The 19,730-nt window shown below is 38.0% G+C and overlaps 1 protein-coding gene across 4 annotated transcripts; it reads left to right on the top strand.

The window, feature by feature from the left end:
* The first annotated feature begins 427 nt into the window (after window positions 1–427).
* Window positions 428–13,931, top strand: PCDH18 (protocadherin 18). Of its 4 annotated transcripts, none has more exons than XM_014850578.3 (4): window positions 428–3,436; window positions 4,236–4,321; window positions 4,411–4,574; window positions 11,963–13,931. In XM_014850578.3, exons 1-4 carry the CDS (start codon window positions 959–961, stop codon window positions 12,628–12,630), a joined length of 3,396 nt encoding a protein of 1,131 aa, XP_014706064.2. In that variant the 5' UTR covers window positions 428–958; the 3' UTR covers window positions 12,631–13,931. The 4 variants fall into 4 exon arrangements, with proteins under 4 accessions (XP_014706064.2, XP_014705996.2, XP_070360853.1 ...); XM_014850510.3 differs by having other exon boundaries at window positions 517–3,436; window positions 4,233–4,321; XM_070504752.1 differs by having other exon boundaries at window positions 550–3,436; window positions 11,958–13,931.
* The last annotated feature ends 5,799 nt before the right edge of the window (window positions 13,932–19,730 follow it).

The following is a 19,730-nucleotide window of genomic DNA, read 5'->3' as shown; positions in this document are numbered from 1 at the left end:
AGCAAGTTTTCAAATTTTATTAAATTCCTCCACCAACAAAATGCACTTAGAGGTATTTTAAGTTAAACCAGTACTTAAAGACTACGGAAAGCAAGGCGATTACATGTTTGTGGAAGAAGAAAGGGCAATTAGGAAAACCAGAACAATTTAAAATGCCGTATAAATAAAGGCGACCAGAAGTTGATTTAAAGTTTTTCTTCTGTAATTTGTCTCCCCTTTGTCGTGGCACGCTCAGAGAAAGTGAATGCAGTAGATGAGAGGGAGGAGGGGGAGTGGGGAGGAGGAAGGGAGGAGCAGTCAAGGAGCTGCTCCCATCCTCCTTCCCCAGCCCCCACCATCCCTGCTCCCTCCTCTCCTCGAACCCCCGGCCCCCGCCTTCCTCCTCTCAGTCTCTCTCCCTCTCCCACCCTCCTTTCTCGTCCGCCCTGGCTTTGGGGACTCCATCAGCTTTTGATTTGGAAGTACGCTGATTGGCTGGAAGCGATTCAACACACGCCGGGCAAGAGAGCTTTGTCTGAGTTGAAGTGAAGTTGTACAGATTTTAGACTGGAGTCAGCAATCACGGGTGTTTAGTCTGCAGCCGAGCAGAGAAAGGGAGAAAGAATCGCTCCGGAAAGAGCCACTGCAGACTCCGCCGGCACCCTACAATAGATGGATTCCTACGACACAAGGGGGAAAACGCGGAGGTGACACGTCTGCCTGCAAAGAGGACAAACAGCTAAACAAATGCAAGGATCGGACTCCATGCCGGTAATATCTGGAAGTCGTGACACGGTGGGTGTGTATAAAACAAAAGTTTGCGAGCTGTTAATTACTGTGCTGTGTTATTAAGAGACGCTTTCAAGTTTCAAGTACCAAATGTCGCTTAGCTTTAAGTTGCCAAAGGAAGTTGAGTGAATTGCTTGGCTGTTTTAACTTGCTCTGTGAGAGGAATCAAATAGACTGACCGGTGTACCAAATGAATGCTAAAATGCACTTTAGATTCGTTTTTGCAATCCTGATGGTATCTTTCAACGCCGAGGTACTGAGCAAGAATTTGAAATACAGGATTTATGAGGAGCAGAGGGTTGGATCAGTAATTGCAAGACTATCTGAGGATGTGGCTGATGTTTTAGTTAAGCTACCGAATCCTTCCACTGTTCGTTTTCGAGCCATGCAAAGGGGAAATTCTCCTCTACTTGTAGTAAATGAGGATAATGGGGAAATCAGCATAGGGGCTAAAATTGACCGTGAACAACTATGCCAGAAAAACTTGAACTGTTCCATTGAGTTTGATGTGATCACTCTGCCCACTGAGCATCTGCAGCTTTTCCATATTGAAGTCGAAGTGCTGGATATTAATGACAATTCTCCCCAGTTTTCAAGATCTCTCATACCTATTGAGATATCAGAGAGCGCAGCCGTGGGGACTCGTATCCCCCTGGACAGTGCATTTGATCCAGATGTTGGGGAAAATTCCCTCCACACATATTCTCTCTCTGCCAATGATTTTTTTAATATTGAGGTTCGGACCAGGACTGATGGAGCCAAGTATGCAGAACTCATAGTGGTGAGAGAGCTGGATCGGGAGCTGAAGTCGAGCTATGAGCTTCAGCTTACTGCCTCAGACATGGGGGTGCCTCAGAGGTCTGGCTCATCCATTCTGAAAATCAGCATTTCAGACTCCAATGACAACAGCCCTGCTTTTGAGCAGCAGTCTTATATAATACAACTCTTAGAAAACTCCCCGGTTGGCGCTTTGCTCCTAGATCTGAATGCCACTGATCCAGATGAGGGCGCTAATGGGAAAATTGTATATTCCTTCAGCAGTCATGTGTCTCCTAAAATTATAGAGACTTTTAAAATTGATTCAGAGAGAGGACATTTGACTCTTTTCAAGCAAGTGGATTATGAAATCACCAAATCCTATGAGATTGACGTTCAGGCTCAAGATCTGGGTCCGAATTCAATCCCAGCTCATTGCAAGATTATAATTAAGGTTGTGGATGTTAATGACAATAAACCGGAAATAAACATAAACCTCATGTCCCCTGGAAAAGAAGAAATATCTTACATCTTTGAAGGGGATCCTATTGACACATTTGTTGCTTTAGTCAGGGTTCAGGACAAAGATTCTGGGCTGAATGGAGAAATCGTTTGTAAGCTTCATGGACATGGTCACTTTAAACTTCAAAAGACTTATGAAAACAATTATTTAATCTTGACAAATGCCACACTGGATAGAGAAAAGAGGTCTGAATACAGCTTGACTGTAATCGCTGAGGACAAGGGGACACCCAGTCTCTCTACAGTAAAACATTTTACTGTTCAAATCAATGATATAAATGACAATCCACCCCACTTCCAGAGAAGTCGATATGAATTTGCAATCTCGGAGAATAACTCGCCTGGGGCGTATATCACAACTGTTACAGCCACAGATCCTGATCTTGGGGAAAATGGACAAGTTACATATACCATTTTGGAGAGTTTTATCCTAGGAAGTTCCATAACTACATATGTAACTATTGACCCATCTAATGGAGCCATTTATGCCCTCAGAATCTTTGATCATGAAGAAGTGAGTCAGATCACTTTTGTGGTCGAAGCCAGAGATGGAGGAAGTCCGAAGCAACTTGTAAGCAATACTACAGTTGTGCTTACCATCATTGATGAAAATGATAATGTCCCTGTGGTTATAGGGCCTACACTGCGCAATAATACTGCAGAAATCTCCATCCCCAAAGGGGCTGACAGTGGCTTTCACGTCACAAGAATAAGGGCAATTGACAGAGACTCTGGTGCAAATGCTGAACTCAGCTGCTCCATAGTAGCAGGTAATGAGGAGAATGTCTTTGTAATTGATCCCCGGTCATGTGACATCCATACCAATGTGAGCATGGAATCTGTTCCCTACACAGAATGGGAGCTCTCAGTTATCATCCAGGACAAAGGCAATCCTCAGCTGCATACCAAAGTCCTTCTGAAGTGCATGATCCTTGAATATGCAGAGTCAGTGACAAGTACAGCAATGACCTCAGTAAGCCAGGCATCTTTGGATGTCTCCATGATTATAATTATTTCCTTAGGAGCAATTTGTGCAGTGTTGTTGGTTATTATGGTGCTGTTCGCAACGAGGTGTAACCGAGAAAAGAAAGATACTAGATCCTACAACTGCAGGGTAGCAGAATCCACTTACCAGCACCACCCCAAAAGACCATCCAGGCAGATTCACAAAGGGGACATTACATTGGTGCCTACCATAAATGGCACTCTGCCCATCAGAGCTCATCACAGATCGTCTCCATCTTCATCTCCTACCTTAGAAAGAGGACAAATGGGCAGCCGGCAGAGTCACAACAGTCACCAGTCTCTCAACAGTTTGGTGACAATCTCATCGAACCACGTGCCAGAGAATTTCTCCTTAGAACTCACCCATGCCACTCCTGCTGTTGAGGTAAGATCACACACAGCACCAGTTCACTGACAAAGTCAGCTGCTAGTGTTCAGAAGTTGTGCCTGTGTTATGTTAGTTCTTAAACGTTTCCATTAAGAAGTAGCAACGTGAACAATATGCAAATTAAATAGGATACAAGTTACATGTGTATATGTAGCAAGTATACACACTTTGGCATACTGTTTAAAGTTTTTCTTAAAGCATTTACTTGCGTGTACTGTGTATAATATTGAAAAGTAGATGTGCAGCTTGCAAAGGACTATCTAATTAGAATCCCCTTACTTTCCGGAATAAGCTACTAGAAGCCAAAAGTAAAGGGGCTTGCTTTAGGCTCAGAGTTGTGGTCTGTACTGAAAAATCAAAAACTGAGGCCTCCAGAATAGCATCTCAATGCATATTATATTAGTTCAACTTTTGAAAATTTTCTGACATTATTTTAACCTCCTGTCTTAGAGTGTTGTATTTTACAGCATTTTCCATGCATTTTTTAACTGATCACTTTAATCTGAACTATAAAAAAAAAGAAAATCAATCTGTTATTTATAAAGGAGTCCTCTTTCAAAAAAAAAAAAGTCAGTTGTATTAGATCACTCAAATCTCCCTGGGATATATTCAGTTATATTTGGCGGCTGGCTGCCTAATTTGCCACAGTCCAGCATATGTAAATCTCTAAAACAGAGAAAATATGTTCAACTTATTGGGATGAAATAGTGAGTTACTGTTGTTCGTTGCTTAAAGTGTGTGAGTATTTTGGAGTTTTGTTTCCAGGAATCAGGTCTGTCTATTTGGTTTCCAGCAGGTCTCCCAGCTTCTTTCAATGCTTCACCAGGGACAATATCAGCCAAGGCCAAGTTTTCGAGGAAACAAATATTCCAGGAGCTATAGGTATGAGTTATCCTTGTGTTACCTATTAAGTCTCAATAGCATGAATGCTGAAGAGTAAAAACAACACTTTGCCTGATTTATCTTTCTAGATATGCCCTTCAAGACATGGACAAATTTAGCTTGAAGGACAGTGGCCGTGGTGACAGTGAAGCAGGAGACAGTGATTATGATTTGGGGCGAGATTCTCCAATAGACAGGCTGCTGGGTGAAGGATTCAGCGACCTGTTTCTTACAGATGGAAGAATTCCAGCAGGTAAGAGGGTAGTGGTAGACAAATCCTTATTTTCAGATCTACTAAGCCAGTAAAGTGAAAGATTTCTCCCATGCTTATATTCTTCTCATCCTTTGCACTGAAGTGTCTGTGATCTGCACACTATTAGCAATGAACAGAAACTGAAACATTTTTAAATTATTTTCTTAAAATTCATATTAAGCAGTTGATAGAGAAGGAGTAAGCTTAAAAGAACAAGAAGGAAGGAGTGGGGACAGGAGAATAAAAAACCTCACCACTTTTCTTTCGACCCCATCCAGTACTGCCATAGAACACTCTTGAGCAACTCTGTAAAATGACTGGGTGGTTGTTTTTCTTCAGACAGCCCGTTTTGGTGCCTAGTGGTGAACTAGACTATAATTTGGAGGACACATTTCCTGTGATGGGAACCAACTCACAGAATCAGAGGTTAAAATACACTAGGAAATGGTACAATTTAATCACTAAAAATAGGAGAAAGAATGCATCTTTGTAGGTGGTAAGCATAGAATTTTTGTGCCACCTTTCATTTTATGTCTGCACTGTAATGGAAGAGGAACAGGGGTCCAAGAGCGGATTTTATAAGGACACAGCTAGATGGAGGAGATGCTAGTAAACTGTGGGCCACGTTTTCCTTAGAGTCTCTTTAATTGTGCAGTCGAAACTCTCTGAACCAACTGGTAAATACTGACTGCATCATTGTAGCAACCCCGTTACTAAAGCCTGTAACATTAAATCAACTCTCAGGAGCACAGAAATGTTCCTTCGGCTACTTATGTTTCTAAATTCCACTGAATGTTGATCAAAGGACTGTGATTCAATAAATAAAAGCAGAACAAAACTATATGACCCATCTGAGTCCCACCGAGCATCTATTTTCTAAATACAGATAAGTAAGAGAGTTTAAGAAGTAGACATGAGGGAGCTTCAGAGAGCCACAGAAATTCAGGAGAAATCAGGAAATAGAAACTCCAGCCCTTGTCAGTTCAGCTGTGGTGGTGGCAGCAGCTACAGCAGTGGGAGTGCCAGCTGGGGCAGTCCCAGGAATAGCCCCCGACCCCGTCCCAGTGTTCACTCCGGGCCGCTGAGGAGTTCTGTACCACGTTACTTCCCCAGGACTTTGAGGTTGGGATTAGTAATGGTGGTGGTAGTAACAGTAGTGTTCATATTGTTTTAGATTTGAAAACTGAAGCTTATAAAAGTTGAAAAATGTGTCCAAAATCAGGCATTTTGTACATGATAGAGGTGAGATCTGAACCAATTCTCATACTCTTAAGTACTAATCTATTTAGAGTAATATAATGTAACAGGTTCTGGGTTTTTGTTTAAATAAGTTGAGTGACGTATTTGTTCTCACATTCTAAAGTCTTATTACCCTCCATGACACTATTAAAAGCTGTCTACTTAATGGCATCATTACAGTATGCATTTCTGGAAAGGACTTCTAGTGGCCCGAAGGCCTACAAGCAATGGCCATGACAGTCAGTGTTTACACAGTCATCCAAGGTGTCTTGGTTTTTTAAATTCATAGACTACTTAGATCAATTTAAGGAGAAATCTCTGAAAATCTAATGGAATACATGCGGCCTCAGACAACTTGCTCAAGGACAGTTTTATTATTGTTATCCATGAAATGAAGGAGCTGGCTGACTTTCTATGATTCTGTTTTACTGACGGAACTCTAATTTTGAATATCGATCCCTAATTTAGAATAATGTGATTTCCCAAATCACATTATTTCCTAAAACAGGAAAGTAACATAATGGTATAATATCAATCTTGTATTATGTAAGTGATTTTAAAAATTGTATGAAGTCTATTCATTGAAATTTTAATTTATCAGCATAGTTAAAAGCAGATAACTGCCCCTACTTAGATAACCTTGCCATTCCTGGGCCTAAATGATGCCTAAAATCCTTTTTAATTCAAAAATCGTATAATTCTAATAGCCAGTCATGGTCTTTGTTTTTTCAAAAGGGCAAGGCTCCTCTTCTACTTTTTCTTGTATTTTCAAAGTTACCACTACCAGATATATTCATGGCAGGAGAGTTATCTAAAGCTTGAATTTAAAAAATAAAATAAAAATAAATGTTAAAGAATAAAGACATTGGGGAAACAGTAAGTCGATATTGATAAACTCTAGATCATAGTGAGTCTTGTTTAGTGAGTAAGTTTAGACTCCTTCCAAGTTACATTTCTTTTCAAAGTTAGAGGCCCACTTTTATATTATCTTTAATAACACCACTTATGTATAGACAATCTTTTACAAAACAGTTTCATGTTCACACAACCATACTGAATCTGAGTGGTGGGAGAGCTATTTTGCTGGTGCCTGGCATTGCATTACAACAGATTGTATTGCAGTAGATGCCTCTCTGCCTTACTAGCTACCTGCCTCCATGTGGGATGTGGTAGAAACTATTCTGGAAACAGAGAGCACCAGGAAATCACCAATGATCCATAAAATATTTTATGCTTTTTTCACGTTTGGCTAGTATAGGTAGAAATGTGCCTACTCAGTACCTACACAGAGATAACTGTCCCTTAATTATGACCATCATTCTGCTAATATTTCACCCATATTCTGGTTTATTATTCATGCTGGCAGCTTCTGCAGCACATTAGAGTATAAAACTTGTGCTTTGTAAACTTAGATTCCCAGGAAATATCCCAAGTACAAAAAAATGTGAGTCCACATCTGAATACCATTAACAGAAATCAGAGCAGTTTTCTAAAGCATGAATATTTTTAGAACTTAAGTGTCTTATTCAAACTGTTTTTCTGCATTAGACTGTGATCAAATATAGATTATGTTATGTCGCACTGCCTGCCAACAGGGTCATTTCTGGTCGTTCCTTCTATTTATTCCCACAGAAATATCCAGTATTCTGAGCAGTTAAATCAGAACGCATTTTTGTCTGTTGGCTCATGTTTGTCAACATACTTTCTTCCTTACTCATTCAACTTTAAACTACAGTACTACAAATATTCCTGCAAATCTCTGTTTTCCCAATGTATTAGCTGCACCAGGATGTTTTTGTGATAGTCCATCTTGACTGAGCTCATTCCACTTTTCATCAGTCTGGCATCTGTGATTACTTAACTTAAGCATTCCTCTTTAATTCCATTTTCTCTCCATTCTCATGGCTGGTCTCCTACTTCCGGCCTTTCTTCCATGGCTGGTTGACCACACCAGCATACGAGCTGATATTCACTCTCTGGTCATTCTTTTCTTTGTGCAGCTTGAACAATTTTCTCAGAACATTTTAATTCACATTTTTTGGTTCAAAATCAATAATTGACTTTTGTTGCCCAGCAACACCTAATTCAACTATTTATCTTGGCATGCCAAAGCCAGTGAAATCCACTGCTAGTTTATTAACTTTCAGTTTGGGCTTTTTTCTGTCTTTTGCAATAGGCAGGGTCGTCTCTTCATTTAACACCCCAATCCTTTGCCCATGACGTCCTTCTACATGAAAAACTGGCTTCTCTTCACTTTGTCTGTCCAAATCCTGTTTAACCTGTCAGAGTTTGTTTCATGCTGCTCTTTCTTTAACTACTTCGGCCTCCTCCTCTACTCTTTCTTCTTTTCTCGACATGCCCTCAGCATCATATAGTTTGACACTTTGGGCATGTGGCACACATGACTCAGAACTAGACTGAAACCGTCTGAGGGCAGGGAGCTATCATAGTGTTTCACATATAGAAGGCTCTTAATAGGTAAGTGATTGATCACCCAGTGACCAATGGCTTGATGGAAGTTAGACAGACATTTTTCTTCACATATTTGATGCTTGCTTCCTGCCCTACCCATGAGGCATAGTACAGTGACGAAATCGATAGTCACGTAGTGGGAAAGAAGAATTCTCAGCTTGTAGTCGGAAAGGAGTCTTCCCCTCCGCAGAGGAACTATACCACCTGGCGGAGCTTTGAAGGAGTGACAGAAAGATTAGCCACTTGCACCACTTGCCAGCAAGTCCAGATTCCTTGGCTATGGGATGGAACATCTGTGATGCTGAATTACATACTCTGAGAATGTTTTCACACAGTTGAGTCTCCAGGGAAAAGGTTGACAATATCAGTGAAACTGAGAAATGCCCTCCTCTGCACCACTGCTCTTTCATCTCTATTATTTTTGCCACCCTTCTCTCCATTAGCCTTTCTTTAATTTTTCATATTTTCAGAATTTTAAAATTTTATGTTAATTTGTTATTTTATAAGTAAAGCCCCATTTGTTTATTGTGAACTTGTAAAATAGCATTCCCTATTTAAAAAATCCCCATGACTAAAATTATTTTTGAACATGACCTGTCATTTTAATCATCCAGATTGTATTGTTGATTACTTTCAGTGTATTCAATTCTCTAGAAGGTTGATCATGCTCAGGAGCCGTAGGAGCCAATGTAATTTTCCTTTTATTCCCTCTTGCCATTAAACATTAAAACAAGACAGAGCCAATCAAACAATCAAGTCCTTCCCACAGAATTAAAGGCCAGAAAACAAATGAAGAGGTGGCATCAGGTCTGCTCCCCTTCCTTCCAACAGGATGTGAGTAAGACAATATAGCCAGGTCTCCTTTCCATTTTCAGAGACTCCGGGAATTAGGGAAACAATGCTTTACCACTTTGATAGTTATTTCACTGCCGAGAAAACCTCATTGCTATTAAGCTATTCCAGTTACTTTCAACTCTTTTTGGTTTTGTCCACATTAAATGATGAACAAAAATTGGTAAATATTTCCAAAGAGTAGTAATGCATGAAGTCAGCATCTCTAACCACGCTTTTATTCTTTAGTCATCCTTCCTTATTTAAATTTAACTTTTCTTCATAGTAAAATTACACAATGATTCTTGATATTCGCCCTCTTTCTTTTACCCCACAGTGATTCTCACAGAATCGATATTCACACACTCTCTGCATTTTTCCCTACTTTGTATTTTTAGCTTTCCTAGCAATCAGACTTTTTTTTTCACTCACAATTCTTGCTCCATTTTTGTTTCTCGGCTTATCCCATTCTCTGTTAAGAATTGAGGTCCAGGGACCAGCCCAGTGGCGTAGTAGTTGAGTTCACACACTCTGCTTCAGCGGCCCAGGGTTTACAGGTTCGGGTCCTGGGCACGGACCCACACACCACTCATCAAGCCATGCTGTGGCAGCATCCCACATATAAAATAGAGGAAGACTGGCACAGATGTTAGCTCAGGGACAATCTTCCTGATCAGGAAAAAAAAAAAAAAAGAGAATTTAGGTCCAGAATTGATGAGGTATTATCTCAAAGGTTCAAGCAATGAAGACCAGTGATTTCCCCACCTAACCAAGTCCTTTCCTGCTCCTTTTTGAAAGGTAACATTTGCTCCTTACTTTTCTTTTTTTTTTTTTTGTACATCAATCTTTTTTAAAAGTACTTTTGTTGTATAAGAACACTTAACATGAGATCTACCTGCTTAACAAATTTTTAACTGTATAATACAGTATTCTTAACTATGGAAACAATGTTGTACAACAGATCTCTAGAACTTATTCATCTTGCTTAACTGAAACTTTATGCCTGTTGCTTAACAATTCCCCATCACCCTATCCAACCAACAGTTGGTAACCACCATTCCACTCCTGGATTCTACGAATTTGACCATTTTAGATACCCCATATATGTGGAATCATGCAGTATTTGTCCTTCTGCGACTAGCTTATTTTGCTAAGCATAATGTCCTCAAGGTTCATCCATGATGTCACGTATTTCAGAGTTTCCTTCTTTTGTTAAGGCTGAATAATATTTCATTGTAGGCATATAGCACATTTTCTTCATTCATCTGTCAGTGGACATTTAAGTTTGTTTTCACATCTTGGCTATGGTGAATAGTGCTGAGGTGAACAGGTGAGTGCTAATAGCTTTTTGAGATCCTGATTTCAATTCTTTTGGATAAATACCTAGAAGTGGAATTTCTGGGTAATACAGTAGTCTTATTTTTAATTTATTGAGGAACCTCTGTATTGTTTTCCATAGCGGCTATACCATTTTGCATTCCCATTTGTACAACGGTTCCAGTTTCTCTACATCCTCAACAACACTTGTTATTTTTGTTTTTTATAACAGTCCTGACAGGTTTGAGGTAATATTTCATTGTGGTTTTGACTTAAATTTTCCTGATGATTAGAAAATATGTAGTGAATGCCTATTCTATGCAGACACTTCACTCAGGGCTGGAGATTCAGCAGTCAACACAATAGACACTTACGTCCACTGACAAGAGATTTGGCATTGCTCAAGAGTCATCCTTTCTAACAATAATTTGAGAGGAAGAGAAATCTTTCATAAGTAGCCAGATCTACAGACTTAGCTCTGAATATATAGGTATGCTGATGTCAATCCAGTTTTCATTCACATCTAATAATTACTTTGCATTTTCTGCATTCTGTCATTTGCTCTAAAATGAAATCATAATATTGAAGAGACTTAATTGTCGTTGAAAGAGAGAGATGATTTGTGGACTATCTTTTACATCTTTGCATTTCCTAATTGGTATGTAGTTTAGTCATTGTGTTTGCCAAACTTAGAGATTTTGTTCCCCTCTTTCTTTTTCTGCTTTTCTCATATCATATTATTTCCTCTGAGTGTGGCAACTCACATTCCAATATGGCATCGTGATATCTGGAAGAACTAGCCAATGGGTATTTCATGTTTTTCATCTATTGATGATTTTTCCATTCATTTGAATTTCAAGCCTTTAAAAGAAGGCTTCTTAACTGGGTAACTACTGATGCCTGGTAGTTGAGAATACTTTACACTGCTATTGTAAATAACAAGTCAGTAAATAATCAAGAATACCTTTAAGAGAGATTAATAAGTATAATGAGCTTCAAGCTTATTATATCCTCAGTGCCTCTATTAAAAGTAAAGTAGGTCGGGTAGACCTCAATATCTAGAAAGTTACTCAAAGGTATTACTCCAGGATTATCTCGTGGAATTCTAAAATTATATATTTCACCTTACAGCTTTTTTTTTTTTTTTTAGAATTTATGTTTAGCAAATATTTCATCACCCACACCTTAGCTCCTTTCCACCATTCTCATGTATAAGTTATCAATCCATTTTCTCTGTACTTGAGTAGCAGAAATGATATTCCTGAGAAGTACATGAGTCATAATCCTCCTTTACTTATTTGATAAGAAAAAATAATACATGAACAGACATGACTTATAGAGGGCCATACAACCGGCATTCAAATTAAAATCTTAATTGTAGTCCATGTAGTGAGTAAAATAGCTGGTTAGTATCATAGTAGTTTAAATTTGTCTCATTCTGTTTTTTAAAAAATACAAGCACAATTTTTCTATCATTTTGAGTCATGCTAAGTATAATAATGAATCCCCACTGTTTTCCTTGAGTGCAGCTATGAGGCTCTGCACGGAGGAGTGCAGAGTCCTGGGACACTCTGACCAGTGCTGGATGCCGCCGCTGCCCTCACCATCCTCTGACTATAGGAGTAACATGTTCATTCCGGGGGAAGAATTCCCAGCACAGCCCCAGCAGCAGCATCCACATCAGAGTCTTGAAGATGACGCCCAGCCTGCAGACTCTGGTGAGAAGAAGAAGAGTTTCTCCACTTTTGGGAAGGACTCCCCAAACGATGAGGACTCTGGAGATAACAGCACATCTTCTCTGCTTTCGGAAATGAGCAGCGTGTTCCAGCGCCTCTTACCCCCTTCCCTGGACACCTATTCTGAGTGCAGTGAGATGGATCGGTCCAACTCTCTGGAACGCCGGAAGGGACCTTTGCCAGCCAAGACTGTGGGTTACCCACAAGGGGTGGCGGCCTGGGCAGCCAGTACACATTTTCAAAATCCCACCACCAACTCTGGGCCCCCACTTGGAACTCATTCCAGTGTGCAACCTTCTTCAAAATGGCTGCCGGCCATGGAGGAGATCCCTGAAAATTATGAAGAAGATGATTTTGACAATGTGCTCAACCACCTCAACGACGGGAAACATGAACTCATGGATGCCAGTGAGCTAGTGGCTGAGATTAACAAACTGCTCCAGGATGTCCGCCAGAGCTAGGAGAGTTTAGCAAAGCATTTTTGTTTCCATATATATGGAAATAGGGGACAGAGAGAACCCTGAAAGAACTGGCATTGCCAAATAGTTACATTTATCATAAATGTGTGTGTGTATATTGAATATTAAATACTGTATTTTCGTATGTACACAATGCAAGTGTGATTATTTTAATCTGTATTTTAAAAATACATTTGTACCTTATATTTATGTGTAATTTAACAGACAAATTTTATTTTTTTACTCCCATGACAAACATATCTTTCCTAATCATGTAGAAACTAGCCACTGTTCAAATCCGATATGCTATTCAACCACAAAGTATAAGAGCACTGCTTAGATTAGTTATGTTGGGAAAGAAATTGTTATGCTGTAGAAAGAACCCCACTAAAGCATTATATAATTCTTAGTTCCATTAAGTGATGCAACTTCTTTTTCAATACTTTTTAAAAATTCCGCGTCAATGAAAATGTTAAACTATTTTATTATTACTATTTTTATTATTTTTACTGTTTTCTGCTAGTTCTGCTAGTTCTACTCAACAGCAAAATTGAAATATGAGGTGAAATTTTGTTTCAGGACTGAGAAGTATCTTTCACAGACAATGATGAAAATAGTACGAGAGTGAATGTTTCCTAACTCCTAGGCCCCCACTATTGCAAGGCTTCACTCTGGCGTATTCTTGAGAATATTTCTCCTAAAGTGTTATTGTCTATTTATAATCAAGGTAAACAATAAATTTCATTCCAACCTTGTAACAGGAGACATGCTCCAAGGAAATGGAATCTGTCCCTTAAATGGATGGCAGTATGCATTCTAACAGCGTCAAGTATTAATGGGCAAAGACAGTTTTGTCAGTGTCCGTCCTAGGGTAGTAAATATCATTGATTTATTCTGAAACTGTTTTATTGGAATTTTCCCCTCTCCTCTCACAATACTTGAACATTTTTATCTTTTGCAATGTTTTTGCTATAACTATTCACTTTTAGCTTTTGTCTCCAGTGCATGATTTTATATTTTTGCTTTTATTTTTAGTGTAAGAACATTTATAAAATCACACTTTTGTTATTGCAATTCTGTTTTATTTGTGTGATAAATGAGACATTCTTTATTTATTGTGCTGTTATTTCTCTGTGTGGAATGCCTTGGTAAGGGAGATCGTGATTATGACCGTTCTCATTTATGACGAAGCTTCAATTAATGTTATTTCTATGAATACACTATCTTGATTGTACTCTCAGAAAATTTTACTGTCAATGAAAATAAAAGGAAAATTAAAGTAAAGCTAGAGAACTGTCCATAAATCAGAGACCTTTTCCTACATATACGTTCGAAAGCTTTGCTTGAAGCCTGCCCTTCATGAGAGGATAATGCGTCTTTGGCTTTGGAATAAGAAGGAACATTCAGCTGGCTTGGCAAACAAGAAAAACACAATGGAAAAGGAATGAATTTGAGACGTGTAGTGGGAATGAAAGTAGTCTACCTTATTCCCAGTAGATTATAGAATTAAATGTATTTGAGGTGTAAAGAAAAAAGAATAATCAAATAACTACTTAAACATTTTTCAAATTAAAAGAAAAAAGTCTTCATAACATTTTGTATTAAGTTGTGTCAAGAAAAATGTCCCCTTATAATGTTTCCAAGAGGTGAAAATATTATTCTCCTTGGTTTACTAGTGGGGAATTGAAATACTAGGAAAGTTAAATAACCTAAAAGTGGCTAAACTCAGATATTTTAATTCTCAAATGAGTACCACATCAAATAGATGTTATGTCTTTCAAAAGGCACATATTCCTTTATAGGAGGGACTATAATTACATTGAAATTTCAGTTTATTTTTCAGTAGGTTGCACACACAAATGCTAACCACATTTAAAAGCATTTTGCTTTTCAAATTCACTTCCTTTCAATACATATTATCATTAAGAAAAAGACTTTCATAACTCCACTGCTCTTAATTTAAAACACTAACAGTAATTTAGGAAGCAAAGCAGGAAATCAATGTTTGAATAATGTGAAATAAATAAAATGCAGTATTATATTAAACACAAAACATTTGTATATTGTTCGTATTGTATGTTGCAAGCATTCCGTGTCTCCAACTCCTTGCTTCTCCAGCCTTCTCCACTTATTATTGTTTTCCATGCCCATGGGTTAAGGAGATATTAGGGCAATTGCTTTTTTCTTTCACAGGTCATATTATCTTAGTGAAACCTAGAATGTCTGGTGCTATCATAGCGACTTAACCTCTCCTCAAATTTCTCTACCCCCTTTTTTGATACCATGTCCTCCTCAGCTTGAAACAACCAAAAAGCACTTAAATCAAGGAGATTCCTTTCTCCATTCATTATTTCCTAGTCCCTTTGGCCCCACTTGCTTCCTTTAAATGCTCTTCAATGATAAACAGATTAAAGGATCATCTTCCAAAAATGTAATTCAACACTGAATCTGTTGCTTAAGAAATCTTTCTTTTAAATGCTTGTTTATAAGATGATTAGAATTGGCTTCCTTCAAATTCTTACAAGTTATTAACATTGGTATTCATTTTCATTTATTTCTTTCTTGGAATTTAGCAGATGGGGCTTATAACTTTGTTTATCATTTAAATTCTTGTACCTCTGCTCACACGTGTATCAAATTTGCCACTTACCAATAGATATCTATTAAGGCAAAAGATGGGTGAGTTACTGTCTTCTTGGAGTCAGTAAAGAAGTCTCATTTGTGGAAATCAGCTTAGCTTCCTTGTTTCTTTCTTTTTTTTTTTTTTTTTTGCTGAGATTTGCACTGAGCTTACATCTGTTGCCAATCTTCCTCTTTTGGTTGTGGAAGATTCGCACTGAGCTAACATCTGTGCAAGTCTTCCTCTATTTTGTATGTGGGTCGCCACCACAGAGCAGTGGACGAGTGGTGTAGGTCTGCGCCAGGGATTCAAATCTGTTAACCTAGGCCAAAGGGGAGGGTGCCGAACTTAACCACTATGTCATCGGGCCAAGCCCCTTGTTTCATTCTTTTGATACCAACAAAAGTCCAAAAATATTCAAAACTCAAATTGAATTATTGGCACATTAAAATTCAAAGAATTGTGACTCTGTTTGAAAATTAATTGTATGGGGGAAAATTGTATTGCCTGACATAGCAACATTCAATCCCACATGAACTCATAGAACTGATCTGAGACAGTCCAGGCAATTTGCCAAACCATTGAGAAGGTTTTGATGTTTTCATTTCAATTCAATGTATCTTGGTAACTTATCATCAGAGTATCAAAGATTAGGGATATGCTGAACTCTGAATAGGCAATACATATTGCTCTATAAAAATAAATTCAAGCCATATGAAAGTCTTAAAGATTTATGTTGAGTTTTAAAAAGAATAAAAACAGTGCAGACATTTCAAAAAAGCCAGAGTATTGACTTCCTTAATCACAGGTTAAATTAATAAAACAAAGCTATCTTATATTTATAAGCTGTCTTATAAATTGTGAACATATAAGATGCCATCCTGATTGTAATCATTTTTAATATATTAGGATGTCTCTAATTGTGAATGATAGAAATAATTTTATGTGCTTACAAAGTTTTAACTTAATAAATTAGGCTATTTGGGCCACTGAAGATTTATCTCACTCAGGTTAGTTCCTAGAGCAAATAGTAAGTCACCATTTGGAAACAACCGAAAGATATCTAAAATACTACATTGCAATTGAAAAAAATCTTTATTGCCCAAATTGTGGTTTCATTCTTCAGCTGTGAAACCAGAGACATAGTTAAGTATATCCACTCTGTATACCAGAAACAATAGGGCCTTTAATATAATCTAAGTGAAAAAAATTATTAAATAGGTAGCACTGTACAATAGATCTGGAAATGATAGTTTATCCTTCTCATTAGTTATATTTTTATTATATTCTAGCTTATACAACTTGTTGAGCTGTTAAAAGAAGTTTATGAGGAGCTGGCATTGCAAAAATTGCTACCAAAATTTACATACTTCCTGACTTTTAAAATTGCAATAACACATCCTACCCTGGCACTTTAAAATAATAGTTTTCTATTTCCTTTTATGACTTCTGCAAGTTGCTCCTAATTCTTGTTTGCTTTTTCAGATTTTATCTCTTCAATTTATTTATTTTATGGTACTCCTTCTTGATAACTTATCCTACTGTTCACATTTTATAGCAAGCTTCTCCAAGTGTCCGCATGTATATAGTTCTTTATAAACCACTTCGATTTTATCAGTCTTCCATGTCTTTTCTTTGTTATTAATATAATAGCGATCATAATTTTGAGATATGAAACTAATACCTTTTCCTTCTCAGTAAACCTTGCTCCTCTGATTCATACTAGTTTATTGAAAGTGTAAATTTATACAATTAAGAACAAAAGGGTCATTTCTTTTGTTCTGTGTTTTAAATTGCATGTTTTTGAGTGCCTATGAGACCCTACTGTGGAAAACTTGACTTATTGAGGGAGGAAATTGTTTTTTCTAAATATAAAACACTCCTCTTTATGTATTAAGGGTTGAGCTGGGAAAGGTGAGGTTGGAATTTTCCTATAAGCCAAAGTTAAGTGAAAGAAAATGAATATTAAGCAAGAAGGGTCTATTGCCAAGAAAAGAAAAATAACATAGGCAATTACTGAGCGCATAAAGCCCTAGAGGTGAGTAAATTGCGAAGGGTAAAATATCAGATGTTAGTGTCTTCTTTGTTCCCACCTTCAATGATCTTTGGAAGAACCTGCAGAACAAAGCAATATTTTTGGGGAAGATGTTTCTCCTTTCGCGGACTTTCCCTGCGCAGGAGCGCAGACATGGAAGGAAGTGGTGCCAAAGTGCATGAGCTTCTGGGAGATCCTCTCTCCCCTTCACTGTCGTTGGATGGCCTGTAAGAGATTCAGACTTTCTACCTCTCCCAAATGAAGGAGGAATTAATATTACAAACTGTATTCCATTTCAAAGTGCTTTTATCTAAATGAAGGAAAGCTTTCAAAAAGCCCCAGGTACATTCTTGTTTTATTAAAAGTTACATTCTGCAGCTTAAAATAACTAACCGCAAAATATTCTAGACACAAGCAGCATAGACTTTTCCTTTGGAAGTAGACTTGCATGTTAGACAGAGTTTTAGATTCCAAATAATCTACACGATTCCAGTAAATCTTGTTACATGAGATGTAACATCTAAAAAATGCAATTAAGAATGTTTCATGAATTCTAACCGGAAAAATATTTTGCCAGTCCCTGCCTTGTGATTTGGATCTCTTCTGCAAACTCATGCCTGGAGGCTGTCAGTGTGGATTTTGTGAACTTCCTTTAGAGATTTTCAGTGATTGCTGAGAGTGGAGGTTACAAATACATGATAAGGCCATCCGGCAGTGAGCAAACTATCATTGTAGGAAAAGGCTAGGAAGGACCAACCACTACAACTGACTTAGTCTTTCACGGCTTTTTCTCTCTCCCTTTTCTCCTCACTTTCTCTTTGCGTGGCATCTGAGTAGAGGGGGCAGCATATGAATCATTCCTTAATTCAACAAATATTTATTGTGCACTTACTGTCAGACAGTGTATCAGACACTGATCTGGGTGTTTGAGATACACTGATGAATACAACAGACAAAAAAGAGATGAAAACCACTACACACCTACTAGGATGGCCAAAATCCGGAACACTGACAATACCAAATGCTTACTAGGATGTGGAGCAACAAGAAATCTCATTCATTGCTGATGAGAATGCAAAACAGTACAGCCACTTTGGAAGACAGTTTGGCAGTTTCTTAGAAAACTAAACATACTCTTACCGTACAATCCAGCAATCACAATCCTTGCTATTTACCCAAAGGCATTGAAAACTTACGTTCACACAAAAACCTGCACACAGATGTTTACATTACCTTTATTCATAGTTGCCAAAATTTGGAAGCAACCAAGATGCCTTTTAGGATGTGAGTCGAAAAATAAGCTGTGGTACATCAAGACAATGGAATATTATTCAGTGCTAAAAAGAAATGAGCTATCAAGCCATGAAAAGATACAGAGGAACCTTAAATGCATATTATCAAGTGAAAGAGGCCCTTTTGAAAAGGCTATATACTGTATGACTGCAACTATATGACATTCTGGAAAAGGCAAAACTGTGGAGACAGTGAAAGGATTGGTGGTTGCAAGGGGTCGGGCAGAGGAGATGAATAAGTGGAAAACAGAGAATTTTTAGGACAGTGAAAATAATCTGTATAATATTCTAATGATGGATATGTATCATTATGCATTTGTCCAGACCCATAGAAGGTACAACACCAAGAGTGAATTCTAAGGTAAACTTTGGGCTTTATGTGATTATGGTCTGTCAACGTAGGTTCATCAATTATAACAGATGTACCATTCTGGTGAGGGATGCTCTTAATGGCGAGGTTTTGCATGTGTGGGTTCAGTGGGTACATGGGAAATCTCTGTATCTTCCTTTCAATTTTGCTGTCAACCTAAAACTGCTCTAAAATACTTAAGTCTTTAAAAAAAGAGAGAGAGAAGTGAAAAGCAAAGCCAGCAGGGAGAAAGCACAAGACTGTAACAGTCATGACAGAACAGGCCACACACAATACCGGTGCAGGCAGACACTTCACATCAGGTGTGATGAGCAACAGGAGGACAGAGAAGTGACAAGAGTTGCATGCATGGATGGCTGGGTGCTTCTTCTTGCACCCATATGCTACCTAGGGAGAAAGACTGGAAAAAATACTGCATTACTATCATAAAAAACTGAGTTGTTACCCAAACATGCTTAAGTTTTAAGCTTCAAGGAACTAAGATAGCATAAAATAAAATAAAATTCAGTGCTTTCTGTCAGCAGCAGAAATTGGAAATCAAGAAAAACTGAGACCAGGTATGAGTGTAAAAGTCTATTTCTTTTTCATGTTTCTAAGGACCGTTTAGAAACTTTGGAATATTTTTCCCTTTTCTTTGTGTATTTTTTTTCTAGATAAGGCGTTGCAGTCAAAATCTCAAAGTTGATGTCCCAGAGCCATCCCTTTCTGTCAGTATGACTTTAAACAAGTCACATAACAAATGAATCCTTTGGTCTCCACATTTGGACTCCAATGTTAATGATAGTA

This window comes from Equus asinus, chromosome 3 (genome assembly GCF_041296235.1).
Source record: "Equus asinus isolate D_3611 breed Donkey chromosome 3, EquAss-T2T_v2, whole genome shotgun sequence".
NCBI lineage: Eukaryota > Metazoa > Chordata > Mammalia > Perissodactyla > Equidae > Equus > Equus asinus.
This window is presented reverse-complemented; position numbering and strand designations above follow the sequence as displayed.